Here is a 23,420-nt window from a genome sequence, read left to right as displayed (position 1 = left end):
TATCTTTCACTCATTTGATATCATATTAAAAAATAACGAAGCAATGATAAATAACATTTCTTTTATTGAAAAACCGTAACAATAATATAGTTAGTAAGATATGTTTTATTTTTATAGAAGTTGGGTAGAGGTGAGAACTTAATTTCTAATATGACGGCTTGATATAATTTGGGATTCATGCACCACTTATTCAAATGGTAATAATGGAACAAATCTCGTTCACTTTCATAAAAGTTTTTTATTTTATCTCATTTAATAATTATAATATTTTTAAATTTTTATATAAAATAAAATAAAATATTTAAATTTTTCAAATTTTAAAATAAAAATAATATTAAAATAATATATTTTAATAATATTTTATTTAACTTTAAATTTTAATCTCATCTCATCTTTAAAAATAAATTATTATTATATACATATTTTGAAGATATTTCAATTTGCATATCTGACAAAGGGCCCCGATCCGATATTATTCCACAGATAGAGAATTAAATATTTCAAGATCAAATCATTGCTTCGTCTTATCCATAACATCAAGATCGTACATTGGTTTTTTTTTTTTTTTTTTTTTTTAAATTATTGGAATGGGCCATCGGTGTCTAGGAATAATGTCTCGATTAATTATGAAGGTTTACGTAAGTGCAGCTCAATGAATTTTCCATGGCAATGAATTTTCAGTACGTAAGTGCAGCTCAAATAATTTAAAAAAAAAAAATTTCTCAATCCGATAATATTTTAAAATTATTTACACTCAAGTAAATTTGAACCTTGAACTTAGAAGAGCAGACCCCAAGTTCAAGGCCTTTACAAACTGCAGTACCAACTACCATATATATAATCACCAAGATATGGTGGAAACGATCATGTCATCTTTTCAAATCTAATACAAATGTGACTGAAAAAATGTGCACTCTTTTAAGCTTAATGTTGAAGTTATAATTAGTAAACCATTAACAAACTCCATCATGATGATGTTGAGCAATAAGATGAGTAAATTTAGCTAGTGGGCTCATGTTCATCCCATTCCAAGTATATTAATCATGTATTACAGCAGATCGTTAGTGCCTGACTCAACCCAATTCGTCTAAACCTCGACTTTGGAGTAGTGCAGAATAATTAGGAATTAATCCAAAATAAAAAAGTCAAAGAAAAAGATGGGCCAACGACTTTCGTATATGCATCGATCTAAAATCTCGGTGGTCAATGATGAAGGTACGTAATTCAACATTTATCTTCATTGATTTACGTACGTACCCATCAAGTGGCATTAATGGACATATCCCTTTATTAATTTCAATGTGGTTGTAGTTAAAAAATATAGGAGACCTTTGAATTATGGACCAATTTTAGTTTGGTCAATTGTACGTGCTTGCATGTGAGCATTCTAATTATACTAATTAATTAAGCCCCAATTATTTTTCCGTATACATGAAAATAGGAATCTCAAATTTCTCTACTTTTTTTTAAAGAGTTTTGTTCATCATCATCCTCACAGACCACACTTTTTTTAAGATCTTTTTAATTTTTTTAATTTATTATTTTTAAACTAATTGAATTCTTTTACTCATTATTAATATACCAAATATTTGGTAAAAAGAAAAAAAAAATATGACGTGTAGTGTTTGAGAATGATGAATAGATCAAATTTTTCTTTTTTAAATGGAATCTGCATGAAAGAGTTATACAGTACTTTAAAACGGTACAAATCATTTTCCAACTCATACGTGTCTTTTAAAGACTTATGCATTCAAGAAGAAATATTCTTGGCCCAAAGTTCTGACTTTTATGTTAGAAATCAAGAAGATGAAGACAATAATATAAGCCAAGGAAATGTAATGGAAGCTACGGTTTTGGATTCCATATGATCTAAAGTTAAAAGACCCACCAACTAATTTATCAATTAAATATCAACCCATGTTTTTCCAAAATCCGCCGATCGAACTGCATCTTGGTTTCACTAAAAAACCAGTCAAGATTATGAGGCAGTGGCAGGCACTGTTTGGTGAAACAATATTGATCATGTCCCAATTAATTAAAGACTGAAGATCGATCAGCCATCAGAGAAGAACATGTCAAAATTAACAAATTAATAAAAGCAACCTTAGTTGATGATCTGCATCATCCTGTGTTTTATTAATTTCTTCAAGAAAATGTCAAGAAAAGTGAATGGTGATTATAATGTGTATGGTTGGTTTTCAAACGTGCGTGTTGTCGTGGACAATCAGAATTGCTTATGTATGGGTTGTCAAATTAGGGTCGTTGGTTGTTTCCACTTTATACTTACCCAACGCCGACCTTCATATAGAGTCAGAGACAATTCTAAATTGGATAGCATGATTCTCATTGACTGATGTGGATGTGGTGCATGCATGGGTATTTTGGGTAACGATGACTCAGAAGCGCGCGCGTTATGAATGGTAGTATGACACACTACGCTTGCTGCGAACATACAATTAATATCAATTGGTCATGCTGTGAAGACTTTTTAAGCTAGCCTAAATATAATAATATTTATTACTTTTTTATTTCAAGCCTTTGGCATCGACAGTTAAGGGTATGACAACCATACGCAGTTCGAGGAATGGGTAAGTTTTTGCAAGAACGTATGGGCTGGGTTATTAATTGGGCTCCCATAGACACAAGGTTTCGAAAGATGATGGTTGGACGCCATGACATCGCTCCCAACACCCATCATTAATGTTGTCCAAAGGTAATAGATTGCATGTGGGAATCAGCATGGCCACACGTACATGTGCTTGTAGACAGTATTCTTCTTGTGCTCGATGTTGTGATATATGGATTTGGCCGAGCCATTCGATCTCGGAGTTGGGAGAGGCAAGATGGGTCGAACATATGAAAAATGAGGAAAAGAAAAATCAGAAAAAAGAAAGAAGGAAAGTAGTTAAAACTTAAAAGAACTCAGTCGGCCGCCAAGGCTACTTTTGTGTTTTTGTTTTCTTTTTTATACATTAAGTTAGGGGTCGAACATATGATCTCTGTTTTAGAGATTGAGATCTTGTGCCATTAGGTCACACATGCTTGTCTCTTTTGTGTTTTTGTTGATTTGCTAGAAAGTAAGGTTTGGTAACAATAAAAAGCCAAAAAAACTTTTTTAAGAGGTTTCATGGAGGCGACATTTTGTTTTCCCTTTTGTCAATTTTAGGACAGTCATTCAAGATGTAAAGGTAAATTGAAACCACTCATGTTGTGAGCTAAAACGATTCCATGGAATATAGATTACATGACAAAAATTTAATTGATTCCAGGGGACACCAAATTAAGTAAAGTAGGGATAAAGGTGCACAACTTGGTCCTTGTTCATTTCCCATCGGTAAAAAAAAAAAAAAAAAAAAAAAAAAAAAAAAAAAAAAAGTAGGTCTCAACTATATATCAATCTTTTCGAAGAATATATGTGTATGGAAAGCTGTAATAGCTGAGTCGCGTCGAGGTAGATGTTTCTTAGTATGTGTATGATTCTCAATGGATTAATAAAACATGAGTGTGGTCCAGTCAGTTAGTGTTGCAGAAAAACCAAACTCCAATATCATCTGGTTCTTCACCAAATAATGTAATTTTCTTTCGATTCCAAGCTAAAAAAATGAGGCACGTACAACAGTGGGCCTAGTTCTGAGTGGAGACGATAATAGTCACATGGGAAAGAGATTTGCACTATCTTAATAACTTCCCATGAATATTCAACCATCAACATCGATCGATCTTGCTTTTATATTGGATATACTGCATGCGTTTATCCCTCTAGATGTGATGCTTATTAACTATGGTTTACACTAGAAGAATTTATGAAGGTATATGGGTAGTGCTAGGGTCACCGCTGGGGTTCCCGCTAGGCCAAAATTTTTTTTTTTTTTTTTTTTTCACATCATTTTTTTAATGTTTTTAAATATTTAAAAAAATATAAAAAATTCATAATAATATTAAACAATTTTTACTTAATCACTAAGAAAAAAAAAAAAAAAAATTGAGAGCGGTAGCTCCCAGCGGGGGATCTAGCATTTTCCGAAGGTATATATATATATATAAGTTGGTTAGGATTTTTTCAAAAATTACTTACAAGAAAAAAAAAAAAAAAAAAAAAAGAGAACAAGAAGAAGATAAACATCTCCCATGTGACCACGTAATCTAGAGGAGGTAAACACGTCATTCATTATGAGACTCTTTATAGTTAACCTTACAAAAAATGTTAAAATACAAATCTTTTAATATTTTAAATGATTGAGTATATCAATAAGCAGTAGGGGTGTAGCGTGTAATAGCCTGCTAGAAATTCAATTGTGAAATTTCTATTAACTTTAGGAACCTCGTGAAAACCCCATAAGTTTTCACGAATCTATTAATCGTATAGGTTTTTGTCTAACTATATAGTTAGTGTTATTATTTACTATGGTATCAGAAGTGTGTTTTTGATTATTGGAAATAGTTAGAAGTGTCAAAATGTATTATGGTTTGTGCCATTAGACTCGGAGGGTTATTTAAAGTCTTATGGCGCAATAACATTTTTTCATATTTTCAGTCAAAACGTCTGTTCAAAACTGTAGATATTATTGGATAAAAAGAAATATTTTGAGGTAATTTTCATGAATATTATTGGGTAAAAATATTTTGAGTTGATTTTTATAGATATTATTAGATAAAAATATCTTAAGTTGATTTTTTGTAGATACTATTGGATAGAATATTATGAGATAATCTTTTATAGATATTTTGGTAGGAGAAAACTACACTCAACTCTCAACTCCAGCCTCATATCTGCCATATCTCATCCATAAGTATCTCCAGCCACCTCTCCCCACGAAATTATCTTCATTTACACTTTCCATTGAAAGAATATCAAACACTCTCTCTCGGACAGCTTTTAGGAGATCTTTTGCACGCCCATTTCGAAGTTGTTGTAAGTGTTTTATCATAAAGTCTCCTTCACATAAGTTGTTCCTTTTTTAGTCTAGTTTACATGGATATCTTATTTGCCCCATTTGAAGATCATTTGGTCAGTCAAATATTGTGTAAACTATAGAAAGGTCATTCTGGGAGATAAACTGGAAAATATGTTATAGTTTGGAACTTTTGACCAAGCTAATGGATAGATATTGGTCCGAAATTTTTATGAAGTATTTTTAACATGTATATATGACTATTGGTTGAGGATTTTTGCATGATTAAAGGTTTTGATGAAAGATTTTCTTAGATTTAGAAACTTAGAAACTGGAAGAGGAAAAACAGTTTCTGTTTTGAGAAAGTTTAACTCTTTGGTGGTCTAAACCTATTCTAATGACTTTGATAATTTTATTGGATGATCCTAAACATCTTATATACATGTTATATTATTATTTTGAAGATATTTGATGTTAGTTTCAAAGATATGAAATTTTATGCAAAGAGATATTCAGATAAGCCAAAGTGTGGATATTCTTGGCTAAATTTATGTTTTGGTTAATTTCTAACCATGTGATCTTGAATTAAAAGCTTATATATGTTTTAGGACATCTTTTTAAACCATATAATGGTTTAGTTTGAAGATCATATATTTATAAGTCATAGATCAAGAGATTTATCAAAACTAGTTGAGGAAAAAGTTTCTGTTTTTGGACTAAGTGTAAAACCAAAAACTCCAAATGTTATTTTGTGATTTTGGTGACTTTAGTTTGATGATTTAAAGCATGGTTGATGTTAGGATGATATTATGAATATGTTAGAAGTAAGATTTGATTTTTGAAATTCTTGGAGATGTTTTGATTTAAGGTCAAAACTTGTGATTCAAGTGCTTAGATCTTTTTACAAAAAAGTTTGGTGTTAATTATTAGCTTTTTCTAAATAGATGTTTTAAGTATGGTTTTGAACTTAGGATTGGAAGATGTTTGTTGTAAAATTTTGGTTTAAGCATGAGTTTTGAAGTTGGAAGGAATTGTAACAAAAATCAAGGGAAATAGCCTATGGATGTTTCGGCCATAGTGTGTTCTTCATAGTTGTGTTTTGTTTTAAATTTTTCTGAGTTGATATTTAAGTTTAGGACAAAATTTACATGAGGAATGTAAATTTTGGAAACTTTTGGAGTTAGTATACAAAATCCTTAAGTTATGGGTAAAACGGTCATTTTTCCACATGTAGAGAGTAAAATGAAAATTTTACTCTTTAAATTAGTATTTTCCATATTTCAAATTATTAGTGATTTAGTTCTAACTTTTAGAATCACTAATTACAGTTCCTCGTGATCGCACTTGAAGTTTTATAAGAAACGCGGAGATCGAGGTAAGTTATCTTTTAACTTACTAGCAGTCTACTGTGTATGTATGCTAAGTAAAGGGACTACAGTGTATGTATGTATGTTATCATATATGTCATGCCATGCCAAGTTATCACGTAATTGTCTATTATACAGAATTTATTCTGTCGTCAATTTTTATCTGTTACATAATATATTCTGTCATCTATTACTGTACCTTACAAGTACGTCATGCTAAGTATGCCATCTATTACATGTATGTCAAGTCATGTAATATTCACTGTTGCAAGTATGTCATGTTAAATATGTTGTCTATTATATGTTATGCAATGTTACGAAATATTTCTATCTCAAGTTGGTCATGTATTTCAAGTTATATTCAAGTCACGTTATGTTATGTCAGGACTTCAGTCATTTCGTATTTCAGTCACGTTTCATATTGAGTTTGTGTAGAATACATAGGGCCACAACAACTGTGGAGTATGTATTTACACGTAGAATACATGGGGCCACAACAACTGTGGAGTATGTATTTTTCATGTTAAGTCAAGTTTGTGTAGAATACATGGGGCCACAACAACTGTGGAGTATGTATTTACACGTAAAATACATGGGGCCACAACAACTGTGGAGTATGTATTTAAGCAGTTAAAGAATAAGTTTCCGTAGAATATATGGGGCCACAACAACTGTGAAGTATGTATTTACACGTAGAATACATGGGGCCACAACAACTGCGGAGTATGTATTTTTCATGATAAGTCAAGTTTCAGATCAAGTTCATGTCAAGTCAAGTTCAGTTCATGTTTCAATTTAAGTTATGTCAATTATGCTATGTTGTACACCAAGTTATGCTTTAATTACTTATGAATTTGATTATGCATTTATGTTTTTACTATCATCCATGCATCATTAGCTTGTGTGGATGTTTTTTGTTAACTTACTGAGATTTGTAATCAAATCTCACTTTGGTAGTCTCAACTACCATTCCACCCGAATGGTAGATCTTGTTACAGGACCTGAAGGAGAATCAGGAGCTGATCAACTAGACACAGTTGACTAAACGACGGTGCGACGTCAATATTAATATAGTAGTTAACGTAAATTACTACTTGTACAATGGAGTTGCATCTTTAGTACTTTTTGGATCATAACCATTTTGGATTAGTGTTGTGATCTATTCAATGGATCTTTATGTATGAAGTATATTTTAAGCATTTGGGATGTTTTGAATTTGGTGCATAGTATTGCTAAAGAAAAAAATTATCCGCTGCGAATATTGCATAATGCTAGATGCATGTTAGGAACATTGCATCTTATATGTCATGAACGGGGGCAGGTAACCTTGTGTTGTATGTCTCGACGCTTCAAATGTCCGTCCGATTCCAAATGGAATTTGGGAGCGTCACATAACGGGTTTAGTTTAGTCCAGTTTTAGATAAAATTTGGGATCGAATAGGTATAAGCTGGTTTTGTATTTTCAATAACTAATTCTGCATCGGTTACCCCCTAAATTAGTTCTTCCAGTTTTACCCATTTCGATCCAGTTTTATAGTTTAAATATACTATATTATATAATATAGTATATTATAGTATATAATATTATAGTGATATAGTATTAGTATAACTATTAATATGAACTATATAATATTAATATAACTATTAATATAATAAACTATAGAAATATAAGATTTTAAAATTTAACATTATATTAATTAGTAATTTATTATATAATACAAAACTACTTTATATATAATTATATATTATATATAAAAATCATATGCAATATAAAAAATTAAAAAATATATATATTAACCGATGAGATTTTAGAAAAAGAAAAATCAGAACCGGACATTTTTTACCTATTTAAAAAAAAGGGTACCAGATCAAACCAAGCTCGATCCTGGACCTAATCCATCGGTTTCATTTGATTCGGTCTAGTTTACTGGTTCACTAAATTTTTTACACTCCTAATAAGCAGGTTTGCAAATGTGTTTTTTTATACCTTGATTGTTGCCTGAACTGAAATTAGAAGAATATGAACTCAAAAAGGGTTTCCACTCCAAGGACTGAAATGTTCAAAATCACCTTCTTGAAAATATAATTGGATTCGTCATTAATGGATTCATGAATTCCGCAGTTGGTGTCTACCTTTTTAACACAGTTGACAAAATCTGCGGCCCAATAGTTGGGCCCCCAACTGCTCAAATCGAAGAGGGTTGAATTTGATAGACTCTCTTTTCTCATTTTGGATCCAGACCTAGTTCAGATTATAGGGCCTACAATTACTATCCAAATATTCTTGGGCTTATAACAGAGGAGATATTGATGTTATGAATTGTACTGAATAATGATATATATAATAACATTCTCATATGATTCTTTATAATTTTCTTTAAATTTTAGCTAAAAATTATACTAAATTTTATCCATCTTAAAAAAATCTCCTATATCTCATTCTATATTTTTTATAGTATATTAAAATATTATTTTAAATTTTTTCTTTATTATTATTTTTACTATTTTATTTCTATATCTTTATCTACTTCTTATAAAATATATATAAAAAGAGATTTAAGAGATGAACAATTGCTCCCAAATATAAGAAATCACTATTCATATTCTAAACCTGTTTCTTAAAATAAAGAACCGGATTGAGAGGTAGTTTTCTCAAAAAGTTAAGATTATTATCTAAAATTTAGAGATTTTGAGAGTTTAGAAAATCAGATAGAAATGCCTTAAGGGTTGGTTTGGATATAAAATTAAATGGGATAATTTTAGATAAAATATGAAGGTTATATAAAATATTATTAAAATATTAATTTTTAATATTATTCTAATTTTAGAATTTAAAAATTTTAATTAAAATTTTATAAAAATTAAATTATTTATTATATTTTATATAAAAATTAAAAAAAATTATAATAATAAAATGAGAAAATATACTTTCCAAATCTAAATAAGGCCAAGTCTCAAATAGTATAAATTTTGCATATATTTTTTATAAAAAAAATACATCTTATGATAAATTGACTCTTTTTAATAAGATCTTATATATATATATATATATATATATATATATATATATTTATATTATAATTAACTCTAATTTTTATATAAAAATCGCAGCTACTATTCCAACTTCCCGTCGAAGCTTGTTCACCTAACAATCATCCGACACCCTGTCCGATCTATCCATGGAAGAATCTTCCACCTCCCAGCTCCCATTTCTCTCTTTAGAAATTGGCTGCCGCGGCGACGAATACGAAGTCGAAAACGAATTCCTCCCAAACCTCAACCACCCTCCAATCCCAAACCCAACCCGCAGCGATCCCAGCAGCTTCGAATTCTCAACGCCAGCAATCTCACCGATGAACTCTAGTTTCTCGGCCCTCACGTGCCGAGACACCCTCCGAATCATCCTCCAGAAACTACCCGTCCCTGACCTCGCCCGTGCGAGCTGCGTCTGCCGGCTCTGGTACTCGGTCGCTTCCGACCACGAAATAGTCGCCGGAGCCTTCAAGGCGCCGTGGAAATTGAAGGACGTGATAGGAAAGCCCGTTTCGGGAAGCTTCTGGAGGGACAATGGGATCGGGAAGTTTGCGATATCTCATCGGCTTGTCAGGGGAGACACCCTTGCCAGACTGGCTATAAGGTATTCAGTTCAGGTATGGATACTTGAACCCTTTGGTCACTGAGAAAGTGTAGGAAACGACGAGAAAATATAATTTCTTTTAATTTTTTTACCGGAAAATATATAGCAAGGATGGTTCATTTTTTATTTCTTTTGTTTGCGTGGGTGGTCAAATGTGTCTACTTATTAGGGCATGTCTATTAATATTTATTTGATTGTGCTTGAAAATTGTCTCTCACAATGTCTTTGTCTGGTTTCTCATAAAATTAAGGCAATGAAAAGAAAATTGATTATTATCTTTGGTCTTTCTGCTTTCTATCATGGTTATAAACTTATAGAGAGGGAGAGAGAATCAAGTAAGCGAAATTATCTGATAGAGAGTGAATGTTTTGTTTTAAAAGCCCCAAAATTTGTCTAGTAATTTTTGAAGCTCACGTTTTATACTACGAAATACCATTTTTTTTTTTTTTTTTGATAAGTAAACGGTAGTATTAATAATAAAAGGCATAGCCCAAGTACACAAGAAGGTATACAAGAGGCAAGACCTATCTAAGTGGCTATAGAAGTCATTAGAAACTCGTGTACATTTAGGCCATTAAAGTCTATAGCTAGAGACCATAGAAATAAAGTGCTGAAAAATAAGATACAAAGCTCCTCAGATGTCCTCTCCTTATCTTCAAAAGTTCGTTCATTTCGCTCTTGCCAAATGCACCACATAATGCAGATAGGTACCATCTTCCACACAGCTTTGATATGTAAATCTCCCCCCGGCATCGCCCAACTGGCTAATAGTTCAACAACTGACTTCGGCATCACCCAATTCAACCCTACTCGACGGAATACTTCACACCACAATGCTCTGGCTGTCTCACAGTGTAGCAGAAGATGATTCACTGACTCACCAGCTTTCTTACACATACAGCACCAATCCGTAATGATTACCCGCCGCTTCCGCAGATTATCGGTAGTCAGGATCTTACCCAGGGCTGCTGTCCAGATGAAGAAAAGTGTTTTGGGCGGCGCCTAATTCCTCCACAATCTTCTCCATGGAAACGGAACATTCGGTATATCTGTAAGGGCCTTATAATAAGAGCGAACCGAGAAAATACCCTTACCCGTATGTTTCCACCACAGCTTATCTTCATGCAATCCATTCGGCTTCATAGAGTACACTAGGTTGAAAAAATCTACGAAACTGTTTACTTCCCAATCATGTGCTGCTCTATAGAAAGTGACGTTCCAGTGTACTTGATCCCCTGAGCGAATCAAAAGATCCGCGACCGAGGCTTCTTGATCGCACGCCATTTGATATACAAAAGGAAAAGCATCCTTCAGTGCCTCCTCCCCACACCAAATGTCCCTCCAAAATCTTATACGTGTGCCCACCCCCACCAAAAGTTTAGTATGGTTGGCAAATAGCCTCCATCCTCTTCTTATTTGCTTCCAGACCCCCACTCCATACGGCCCATTTCCTTCTCTACTACACCATCCCCCCCATAGGTTGCCATATTTACTATGGACTACTGTTTTCCATAATGCTTCTGGTTCCATATTATATCTCCAGAACCATTTCCCTAGGAGTGCCTGATTGAACTTTCTCAAGTTCTTTATCCCCAAACCACCTGAAGAAATTGGTCTGCAAACCGTATCCCAGTTGATTAGGTGAAACTTGAATTCATCCCCCAAACCACTCCAGAAGAAATCCCGATACAATTTTTCAATCCGTGCCGCCACAGAAGCTGGAATTGTAAAAAGAGACAGGAAGTAAGTGGGTAAGTTAGAAAGAGTACTCTTTATCAGGGCCACTCGGCCTCCTTTCGATAAATACAGTCTCTTCCATCCAGCCAATCTTCTCTCTATTTTCTCGATAACTGTATCCCATATAGCTATGGCACGTGAAGCCGCCCCCAGCGGTAGACCCAGATATGACATAGGAAGAGTGGCTACCTTACACCCCAAAGTGTTAGCCAACTGTCGAGATCTACTAACATTCCCAACTGGTACTAGTTCTGATTTATCAAAATTTACTCTCAAGCCTGATGCTGCTTCAAAGCATAACAATACCGCTTTCAGAGTTCTAAGTTGTTCTTGTTCTGCCTCACAGAAAATTAAAGTATCATCGGCAAAAAGTAAATGAGATATTGAGATAAGGCCCCTATCCGGATCACCCACAGAAAAACCAGCCAACAAACCATAGGTAACTAAGGCCATTAACATCCTACTCAGGGCCTCCATGATAATAACAAAGAGAAGTGGAGATAGCGGATCCCCTTGTCTCAAACCTCTCGAACTGTTAAAAAAGCCTTCTGGACTGCCATTAATCAGAATTGAGAATCTTGCTGTTGAGATGCACCATCTGATCCACTTACACCATTTTTCTCCAAATCCACATCTCCTCAATAGATAGATAAGAAAGCCCCAATTTACATGGTCATATGCCTTTTCCATGTCTAATTTACAAATAATCCCTGCCATACCGGATTTTAGTCTACTATCCAAACATTCATTGGCTATTAATGCCGAATCCAGAATTTGACGACCCCTAACAAAGGCATTTTGTGGCTTTGAAATTATCTTACCAATGGCCTCTCCCAACCTGTTTGCTAGAACCTTTGAAATGATTTTATAGACCCCGTTAATGAGGCTAACGGGCCTAAAATCCTTCACTTCCACAGCCTCGGTCTTCTTCGGAATTAATGCAATAAAAGTTGTATTCAAACTTTTCTGAAATTTCTCAGACAAGAATAATTCCTGGAAGACATTCAACATATCCTCTTTTATCGCCTCCCAACATGTGTGGAAAAATCCCATCGAGAAGCCATCTGGTCCTGGCGCTTTGTCTTTCCCCATACGTCTGATCACTTCATATATCTCCTCTTCCTCGAACGCTCTTTCCAACCTTGCCGTTGTCTGTGGTTCAATGGAATCAAAAACAAGACCATCTACTTTTGGCCTCCATCCCTCTCTTTCTGTAAATAGTTGTTCGAAAAAATTCAGCACATGTCCCCGTATCACCGGCGCCTCAGTACACTCTCTACAATTTATATTCAACATCTCAATGGTATTATTCCTCCTATGTGAGTTTGCCACTCTATGGAAGAATTTGGTACTTCTATCCCCTTCTTTCAGCCACAAAGCTCTTGATTTTTGTCGCCAAGATATCTCTTCAAAAGATAATACCTTTTCCAGCTCTGAAGTCAATTCTGCCTTTCTTGATCTTTCCTCTACGGTGAGAGATCGACCTTCATTGATCCTTTCAATAACCTGTAATTCTCCCAACATGTTTTTCTTTTGCTCCCCTAGGTCACCAAAAGATTGAGCATTCCATAGCTTTAAATCTTCCTTTAGAGCCTTTAATTTGCCTGCAAGAACATGGGAAGGAGTACCATTAAACTGATAAGAGGACCACCAACGCCTTACCCTTTCCACAAAGCCCTCGCTTTTAAGCCACATGTTTTCAAATTTGAAGTAACTACGCCCACTTTGAATGCCTCCTCCGTCCAGTAAAATTGGAAAGTGATCTGAGCATATACGCGGCAATCTCCTCTGACAAACCTCTGGATACTGACATTCCCACTCTGGCGATATTAAGAATCTATCCAACCGTGACCATGTCTGACTATTGGACCAGGTAAAAGGGCCGCCGATAAGTGGTAAATCCACCAAGTTCAGCTCAAAGATACAGTCGGAAAACTCTGTCATGGCTGGTCGTATACGACTATCACCCGATCTTTCACTGGGAAACCTTGTGATGTTAAAATCCCCTCCTATGCACCACGGGAGATCCCACCAGCTGTGTACCCCCGCCATTTCTTCCCATAGTTGATGTCTGACGTTGTCAACATTCGGTCCATAAATTCCTGCAAAAGCCCACAAAAAATTATCTTCCACCATTTTAAGAGAAACGGCCACCGTATATTCCCCTATGAACTCCTCCCTCTTCATCATCACCCTTTTGTCCCACATCACCAAAATACCCCCCGAAGCCCCATTCGAAGCCAAATACACCCAGTCTACGTATGGGCAATGCCATACACTTCTCACTATTTTTCTGGTTACCAATTTCAGTTTGGTCTCTTGTAAGCATACAATATCCACCCGCCATTCCCGTAACAAGTTTTTTATGCAGGAGCGCTTATTATTCTCATTTAGCCCCCGAACATTCCACGACACTATTTTTGGCTTCATAAAGAAACAAACGTACCCTTCCCTTTGACCCTCTCACGGCTTGAAATACCATTTTTCGTCATGGGATAATTGGCAATGCTGTATTATGAATACAAGTTACTTTTTTTATAAGCAAATACAAGTTTGATATGGTAGAGTGTGAATTTTGATTGTTATGATTGCAACTCAAGCTCCAAAATGGTCTGAGGCAATGTTCTCTAAGTTCATATACAAGTTCTAAATTTCTTTCCTCATTGCTTAACATTGAATCATTCCTGTTGTGATATCAGTGTCCGTTAGACAATGCCCTAAAATGTGTTTCAATATGTTGCTGCTGATTATCAATATAGTTAAGGTGTGCAAAATTGACTCATCTACTGAAGAATTGTGCCAGTCTCGCAATTTTTTATTTTTTGAATTATTATTATGGAAGCTTGCTTGTTAAGTAGCTTTAGGTGCATCATGCCTCTCAAGGCGATTTTTGGTTTGAACGCAATCTACCATATATAGAGGTTTCTTTTCTGTACACACCTATACTTTCACCGTGAGCTCAAGGAGGAAGGTTGGCAGGGGGGGGGAGTCGGGGGACCATTCACCAGTTGTTAGACTAAAATGTGATGAGACCAAATTAGAAGACAACGAAACCAAACCAAAGACATTTTCTGTGTGAAACCATTATTCATAAATAGGAATTGTAGAATCTATTGCTGACTTGGCTTTACACATGATCATCTATTCATTTTGCCCAATCCTTTCCCTTTGCAGGGAGCTGTTTGTCTGGTGATTCCCTTTTTGTAGGTTGGTTTTTCGCTTCAAAGGCATTGACATTCTTAATTTTGATTTTTTTGGGTGTTAGCAGGTCATGGACATAAAACGTGTGAACAATATGATGAGCGACCATGGCATATACTCAAGGGAGAGGTTGTTAATCCCTATAAGCAATCCTGACATTCTCATAAATGGGACATGCTACATCGAGCTAGATACCGATGCCAGAAGGGAAGTCGCAGTGTTATATCTTGAAGGTGATGCTAATAGAAATTCCAGCCTGAATAGAATGACTACTGAACAAGGGAAGAGGAGGATTCTTGACTCGTTGAAGAGAAGCATGCAAGTTGATGATGGGACTGCTCAATATTACCTTTCTATTTCCAATGGTGATCCCCGGGCTGCGCTCTCAGAGTTCTCTGAGGACCTTAGGTGGGAGAGGAAAGTGGGCCTGACCTAGTTGCTGATATATAATGTGGAGCACAGCTACTTGGAACACAGAACCATATAACAAATGGTGAAGAAAGGCCGAGACAATATCTCTTTGCACAGTCCTGCCAAATGTCTTTGAAATTTGAATTCTTCAGCTTCTTCGGAAATTCTAGACTTTGGAATCCATCCCTACAATTCTTCGCCTCTTTAAGGCATGGGGGAACTTTCTTCGTATTATCACGGGTACCCTTTTAATAAATCAATTACAGTTGCAAAAGTGTGTTGCTCAATTGTGATAAGGTTGTGACTCCTGTAAATTAGACATAACAATATTACCTCTTCATCTTGGAGTTCATTATCAATCATTTGAATGGAATGCTCGAAGTTATGTTCTCTTCTCTTATGTTTAGTAAAGGGTCTGCCTTTGCTCTTTTTATTAGCATTGGTTTTCTGTAAATGCTCACGACATGCTATAGATGCCAACGAGAGCAGCTCAAAATCTTTTCTTCCTCTTATGCAAGGGTCATTAGCTAGAGTGGAGGTGGTGACTTTTTTTATCACTATGTAGAAAAAAGAGAAATGATATTTACAATTGTATAGTGCACAAGCGCCGTGTAATATTTTTGAAAAAAATGAGTAAATACGATATTTATATGAAAAAAAAAAATTAATGATAGACTATTATTTTTCAAAACGATTATATAATATTTGCATATTCCACAATTGTATATAACATTACTAACAGAAGAAAACATCTATGCTACACTGTCGTTTCCCTCACAATTTATAGGTTTGCCATTCTCTATATCCGAAAATGGAATCCAGAAAAGATACTGGCACCAATTGAACGGTACCGAAGACAATTTCACAAAGCAACCCCATATGCTTAGCCCCTCCACAAAAGGAAAGAATCTTAAGACACCGTCTTTGTCCTTTTACATTGTTCCATATCGTTTTCAGCAAAAATAAAAAATCAATATGTCCATGGGTTTTGACAGCATCGTTTTTGCCATAATCGGCTTCTCCGCTTCCTTCATCTTCTGCGTGTCCAACTTGAAGAGATGGCAGAAGCAACAAATCACAGAAGAGAAACTAAGCCACATCAGCAAAGCCTTGGAAAATGCAGAAGAAAGAGTGTTGAGGTTCCAGGAAAGACACGACCGAATTCTAAGCCAAGTATGCTCTTTTTACTTAGCCAATAAGGAACTTGTGGAGGCATTGGAAGGTGCTCGAGCTGCCATGAATGAGGCAATGGAGTTTGCTGCTAATCTCAGAAGAATGCAAACGAATATCATTATCAATTATCCTGATGAAGTTGATGCTATTATGTTGTATAGGTCGAATGAGGACTCAGGCCGGCGGCCTGCTTCTCAAGGCCCGACTTGAGGTTAGTGCATGTTAAGATGACTATTTTTGAAAATTTTTTAAGATGACTATATATAGTTTATTAATCAATGCCCAAGCTACTTTCATGCACAATGCTGAAGCATAGGATGGGTTTGGTGCGGGTTGCAATTTGTAACTTCATCCATATATATTCCTTGGTAATTAAATTTTTCACAGTATATATGGAGTTCTATCCTAAGCCTCTTCACTTTCCAATTTTGCTCTTTGATATGCAATATATATATATAGGATCATCATAGATATATATTTTATTCACAAATAAATATCAAAGTAAATTCACAAATTGGTATATTCTATATATTACATGAGATTATAAAATTGTTTTTACTATAAAATAAATATAATATTGGAAGGGCTTTAATCCTTTCTTCTCCTCTCGGCTTGTTGTGCTACGTCATGGGCTCAAACCATAACCTGGCCCATGAACCTTGAACTTTGATATACTGATTCATATAGAGGATAGCCACCCCAGAAACCTTTGGAGAGAAGTTACCAGTTTGTTGTCCTCGGCAAGTAATGTGCGAATATCTCATGATTTGAATTACAAATGAATGATGGGGTAGTTATCACGTCAAACAGAAGATCTCGAGAGTTCTATTTATATCGTCTAGGTATGACCGTAAGGCCATATTTTTTACACTAAGTAATCAATAATTTTATATTGATTTAGGCATCGAAGACGTTTTCACGGACCCTCGAGACCTATCTCTCTTTAGTTGTAAGTGATCATGTGGGATGAGCTACAAAACACGTCCACAACAAATATATTTCATAAAATTACATCAATTCGTAAATTTACTTCAAAATGCTTTGTAAATCTAACACATCTCATATATTATTCGCGGTTAGTTCATATATCTTGACAAATAGGACATTTCATTCGGTCCATTATGTACAGTTGTTCTCCTATGATTCAACATAATATTGTAAAATGGTTGTTATAAATACTCCAAATTGCTTGTCAAAGCTTATTGTAATTAATACGAAGAAGAGTTACTTCGGAGTCTAAACCATTCTTAAGAGTTAAGTCGTATAAAAATTTTGTAATTTCACATTCACTTTATTCCTGGTTTTGATTGGAGTTAAAATTTATCATAATCGAAAGAATTATAGCCACTGGGGAATTGGGATGAGACTTTAGTATGAGCACATTTGTTGTCATTTAGGGCTAATTTGGATATTCAAATCCAAACTATCTCATCTCATATGATCATTATAACTTTCACAACATATAAAATATAATAAATAATTCAACATTTTTAAATCTCAAAACAAAACTAATATTTAAAAATTATATTATAACAATATTTTATTCAACTTTTAACAAAACTTTTTATCTCATTTTATCTAAACTGTATAACCAAACGAGGTCATTCTGAACAAACTTCAGGGTAATTTTTGAGTATCCTAAAATATAATATTTTCGTAAAAATTTCTAAAATTTGGGATGAAATCAAAAGCATTCAAAAACATGTCCTCACTACTATTGTGGGTTTTTTTTTTTTTTTTTCTACGGCATAATATAGTGGGAAAAAGTGGTCTTTTGCCACCAAAATTGTTGGAGAGAATAAACATAGACATTTTCCCATAAGATTGTCATGGTCGATAATATTTGAAGGCAAAAGATTTTTTCCTACTACGTCCTAGTTTTTGTGACTAACTTGTTTTTCAGATAATAAACATGGGCATCATATGAACCTATAGTGGGAAATAGTTATTGTGATGAGTTAGATGATCTTTTTATTGTAGAATAAAGTCATCACAAAAAATTATTTTATTTGTATCTTCATCAGCGTGACTTATCTGTTTTAGCGACGAAAACATTAGCCGCAATTAAAATGTAATTATTCATTGAATTTTTACTTGGCGCCAAAACTCACGAAAACACCCCCTCAGGTGTCCAAAACTCTAATCCCTCTCTCCTTTCCTCTTTCTCTGCTCCCCCCCACTTGTGTTGTCCCCTCCCGTGACCCCCCAGCAATGCTCATAGCTAGCTCGCGCTGCCGTCGTCGACAACACCACGACGCTGTCGCCGAAGTCCTCCTCCCTCTCCCCCTCCTTTTCTCTCCATCTACTATTGTACCCTAATCCTTAATCTACTATCTCTGTTTTCTCCCTCTACTTGCCGTATTATGCCGTCGCAAGCCGAGCGATCGGCGTCGTTTCCTCTCAGTTGTGCGAGAAGCTATCTCACGTCCAACCAAGTTTCTCCCTCTTCAAGCCCCGATACACCATTGTCTCTCCCTCATCTCTTTGTTTATTTCATCTCTGTAAGAACCCCTTGTAGTTTCTCTAATTAACTAAGAGCATGGTTTTCAGATTTTAATTTTTTGTGTAGATGGTTGGATACCTCAATAAGTCCCTCTCGACTTCTCCACATCGCTGTCGCAACCCTCATTCAAGCTACCGCCTTATGCTTTCATATGAGATTCTTTTTGTGATTTTAGGGTATGTATTTCGAGATCTATACTTGGTTGTACGTATTTGAATTTCTTCTTTGTTGCATTGCACTGAGATATGTTCTTACTAACTCAAAACCCTAGTTTTTGTTGATCTCCCATTTTATTGGCATCCAAAACTGCATTTGTGAGTTTTGCTAATCTTTGTTATTTGCAATTTTCTAACTTGCATGGTGTGTTCCTGAACTCTTGACACCCTACTCTTCTATGATCGACTTGATTTCATATAGGCCTATATGTGTTGATGTTTTAACATTTTTAAATTTAAAATTTAATTTTAAAAAATAAAGCTACCACTTAATATGTATTTACAACTTATTTATAATTTATATACAATTTTAAATATAATAATATTTTTCATTAAATCAAAATAAAATTTAAAATAATAAAATCTTATTACATAATGATAAACAAGATGTTATGTAATAGGAGAAAGAGTCCTTCTACGTACAGACAAGTCGCACACGGATTGTGCACCGAGCCGAAGACGTGGTAGCTGAAACAACGTAATAATACAAATTTACCCCTTTCATTGTCCTCTCTCTCTCTCTCTCTCTCTCTCTCTCTCTCTCTCTCTCTCTCTCTCTCTCTCTCTCCTGCCTGCAATCGTTCCTTTCTCTATTTCCTCTGCCCCCTTCTTGAGGTTCCTCCGTCTGTCTCTCTCTACTTGATCGGCTTGTTGAGTTCCGTCGTATGACTTTATATAGAAAAAATCGATGAACCTTGTTGTGGTGAAGAAACGTGACTGTGAAAGTCAAGATGCGGAGAGGGAGATCGAGGTGAATTTTGTTTTTAAACCATATAGGTTAATTTCTCCTTGAATTTGGTTACAGCCCTATTTTTCTGATCTGAAATTACCGTCGTGACATATACTTGGCTGAGGTGATGGTGCGGCAAAGATGCCGCCGATTAGAGTGGCTGAGCTACAGAGAGAGAGAGAGAGAGAGAGAGAGAGAGAGAGAGAGAGAGAGAGAGAGAGAGAGAGAGAGAGAGAGAGAGAGAGAGTTACCTTTTGGTGCTCTAGGGAGTGGCACAACCGAGCTACGACAGTGTCTTGTGGCCGCTTCCGGCTAGGAAAAATGGCTGACAATTGAGGGAATATGGGTCTATGGTGGCGTCCAAAGTGGCTTTGCTTCTCTTGTTTAAAGCAGGGACTTATGTGCTCTGTTATGGTTACTAAAATATGACTAGTTGGGAAGTGGAGAAGAAACCGAGAAGGTTATGTGAACCGAGAAGGTTATGTGGTGGTTGGCTACAAAAAATGCAACGGATCAAGGTGGTTGAGTCTGGGCAGTGGCTGGCGTGTTCGCGTGGAGGGCTTGGCAGTGGCGTGGAGTGGTTTTCTCCTAACGGTGGACGCACACTGGTTGGGCTTCCGCGATGGTTAGGATGAGCTGCGAGTCTCGGCACGGGAGGAAGCTACAGCTTGTGGCGGTATTGTTGTACGTGTGGGTTGGCTATGGCTTCGTCTGGGCTGGGCAGTGGCTGTGGGGAGGCCGTGAGGGTGCAACGATGGTTCGAGGGTGGAGCTGCGATGCGGGTGGCTGGCGACGGCACTAAGGTTGATTTGTTAAGTCATTTAACATCCAAATATAATTTCCCTACTGGTTTGACGGTTCTCGGAGATTTCACTAAGTTTATGCATTAGAATGAAAAAAGAGGGAAATGAAAAAAGAGGGAAGACTTGAAAGCAAAAAGAAAACGCATTCCTGATCAAGAAAGAAGAAATCTCTTCCGGCTATGAAACGCGCCGTTTCATTTAGTCCACATTAGCATTGGTGTGTGATGCGGTCCCCTTTTTGCCTGCAATAAGACTTTTCCTAAGAGAAATGCTTGGGGTCGCCATTTTGGGTCCCGAGCATTTATTCATTCTCTCGGTATTATTATTATTTTATTTAATGATTAAATAAATATATTTTTTAATAATATTATAATTGTTTTAAAAAATATTTAAAGGTATAAAAAAATTCATGAGGAAAAAAATAAAAAAATAAAAAATAAAAGAGAGGCATTTAGCCTTCTCGGTGGACGTGGAGGATGCCTTGATCGTTAGATCCCACTTAGAGGATCATTTAGGTTTGATTTGATATATAAAAATTCACATCTCAAACTTAAAATTATTATCTTATCATTACAACTTTTCAAAATCTTTATATAAAATATAATAAATAATTCAATTTGTTCTTAACTTTTTCAAATTCTAAAATAATAATAATATTTAAATATAATATTTTATCTTAAAATTTAAAATTCTCTATTATCAAACCGAACCTTAGTCAATTTACTCTTTCACTATTCAGGAGCCGCTATCGGTGGCTCTAGTGATAGTGGCTCTAGCAGTTTCCTATATAATAGTAACTCTATTTCTCTTACTTTAAATTAAAATATGGTTTGAATAGTGAAAAGATTTTATCCTATGCTATTTATCTTATTATTATAATTTTCATAAATTATCACAAAAAAATATAATAAACAATTCAATTTTTTTGCAAATTTCAAAATAATCATAATATTAAAAAATAAACTTCTTATAATATTTTATTTAATTTTTAACTTTATATTTTCTTGACTCAACTATCAAGTCGGCACATAAGTCAGAAAGATAATGCATCACCTACGTATCGAATCTCGATAGATCTCTATCCATTTCAGAGGTAGTAACTACTCATTTACTACTCAAGTGCATTTTAAGTTTTTATTTTTTTTCTATTTTATTTTAAGTATTTTTTTAACATCTTTAATCATAAAAAAATTAAAAAAATATTTAATTTTACTAATACTTAATTAATTATTAACTAAAAGAAAAATTTTTTAAAAAATCAAATACGAAAAAAGTAATAGTTAGGTAATAATCGAATACTATCCCTATCATTTTTCCCGATCTATCCGTAATCTAAGGACCATCCCGTCCCCGTGGCGGGCGCATATTTTTATTACCACAGCTGTAACAACGTAATTGGATACAACAAAAACCCATGGATCGCCAACGTGGAGGACGCCTTACCCGTCAGATCCCACTTAGAGGACCGTTTAGTCAATTTACATCCACAACTCGAAGTACTTAGAGGAAGAACCCCATTGGCTGAAACCAAAACACCCGGATAGCCAGCGTGGTAAGCTCCAAAGCCGTCCAATCTAAACACCGTAAACCGGATCTGCAACCTCACGCCCCTTATAAATTAAATGCCGCCCTCTCCATTCCACACCACACCACACCAAAATTCAAAACTAGCGCTTCGAAAGTTTCACTCTCCAAGGCATTTCGTTTTTGTTCAGTTCAAAGAACATTTCGATTCCCTTTGCGATGGACGCGGCGAAGACGACGAGAGGAGCGGGAGGAAGAAGAGGTGGAGACAGAAAGAAGTCGGTCTCGAAGTCTATCAAGGCTGGGCTTCAATTCCCCGTGGGTCGGATTGCTCGGTATTTGAAGAAGGGTCGCTACGCTCAGAGGACAGGCTCTGGTGCTCCGATCTACCTCGCTGCGGTTCTTGAATATCTCGCTGCTGAGGTACTTTTGGATCCTGGATATACCTTTTGATCTTTCTGCCAATGGTATCTCGCTCTTAAGTTTATCTTGGTGAACTCTTTTCGTATGTCGCTGAATGTAGAATAATGAGCGGAATCCAGATGCTGGGATATAAAATACAGATTCTCGGAATCATTCTGTCAATTTTGGATTCATTTTCTGTGATGTATAACTTTTGAGTCCTAATCTTGTTTCAGACGCTAATTTTTTGTGTTGGGTGAAATGTAGGTGCTGGAGCTGGCAGGGAACGCAGCACGTGACAACAAGAAGAACAGGATAAACCCTAGGCATGTCCTTTTGGCTGTGAGGAACGACGAGGAACTGGGAAAATTGCTACAGGGGGTAACCATTGCTAGCGGCGGAGTTCTACCGAACATCAACCCCATCTTGCTGCCGAAGAAAACAACTACTGAATCTGACAAAGCCCCTAAGTCGCCGAAGAAAACCCCCAAAAAGGCCTAGTCTAGTGAAGATATTTTAAGGGAAAAAAAAGAAAGAAAAGAAAACCCTCTTTGTATAATGATCTCTCTGTATGAGATTGTTTTGTTTATTATTAGATCTTAATCCTAATTAATTATCATTTTGGCTAGGAAGTATCTGGTGCATATTGTAGTTGCTAAATTTAAACTAGTCAATGAAAAGCTATCGGTTTTCTTAATGTTCTTTTTGTCTTTACGCTTTGCGTTGTTCAACTTTGATTTATAATGTGATCCACTGTTTTTACTTGGAGAAACAATACGGTGTACCAAACAGTGCCTTGCGTGTATGTCGGAAACACGAAAGGGG

General features: G+C 35.4%; 2 protein-coding genes across 3 annotated transcripts; both read left to right on the top strand.

The window, feature by feature from the left end:
* The first annotated feature begins 9,369 nt into the window (after nt 1–9,369).
* LOC122316631 (F-box protein At1g55000) lies at nt 9,370–15,640 on the top strand. 2 transcript variants are annotated; one of them, XM_043133308.1, is made up of 2 exons: nt 9,370–9,909; nt 14,899–15,640. In XM_043133308.1, exons 1-2 carry the CDS (start codon nt 9,439–9,441, stop codon nt 15,268–15,270), a joined length of 843 nt encoding a protein of 280 aa, XP_042989242.1. In that variant the 5' UTR covers nt 9,370–9,438; the 3' UTR covers nt 15,271–15,640. The 2 variants fall into 2 exon arrangements, with proteins under 2 accessions (XP_042989242.1, XP_042989243.1); XM_043133309.1 differs by having other exon boundaries at nt 9,372–9,909; nt 14,902–15,640.
* A 6,665-nt stretch (nt 15,641–22,305) lies between these two features.
* Nucleotides 22,306–23,292, top strand: LOC122316750 (histone H2A.1). The gene is made up of 2 exons (XM_043133514.1): nt 22,306–22,616; nt 22,863–23,292. The coding sequence occupies exons 1-2, from the start codon at nt 22,413–22,415 to the stop codon at nt 23,094–23,096; spliced, it is 438 nt and encodes a 145-aa protein (XP_042989448.1). The 5' UTR covers nt 22,306–22,412; the 3' UTR covers nt 23,097–23,292.
* Nucleotides 23,293–23,420: the final 128 nt, after the last annotated feature.

This window comes from Carya illinoinensis, chromosome 7 (assembly GCF_018687715.1).
Source record: "Carya illinoinensis cultivar Pawnee chromosome 7, C.illinoinensisPawnee_v1, whole genome shotgun sequence".
In the NCBI taxonomy this organism is placed as follows: domain Eukaryota; kingdom Viridiplantae; phylum Streptophyta; class Magnoliopsida; order Fagales; family Juglandaceae; genus Carya; species Carya illinoinensis.
Note: the sequence above shows the minus strand (reverse complement) of the source record. Positions and strands in the feature narration are given on the sequence as shown.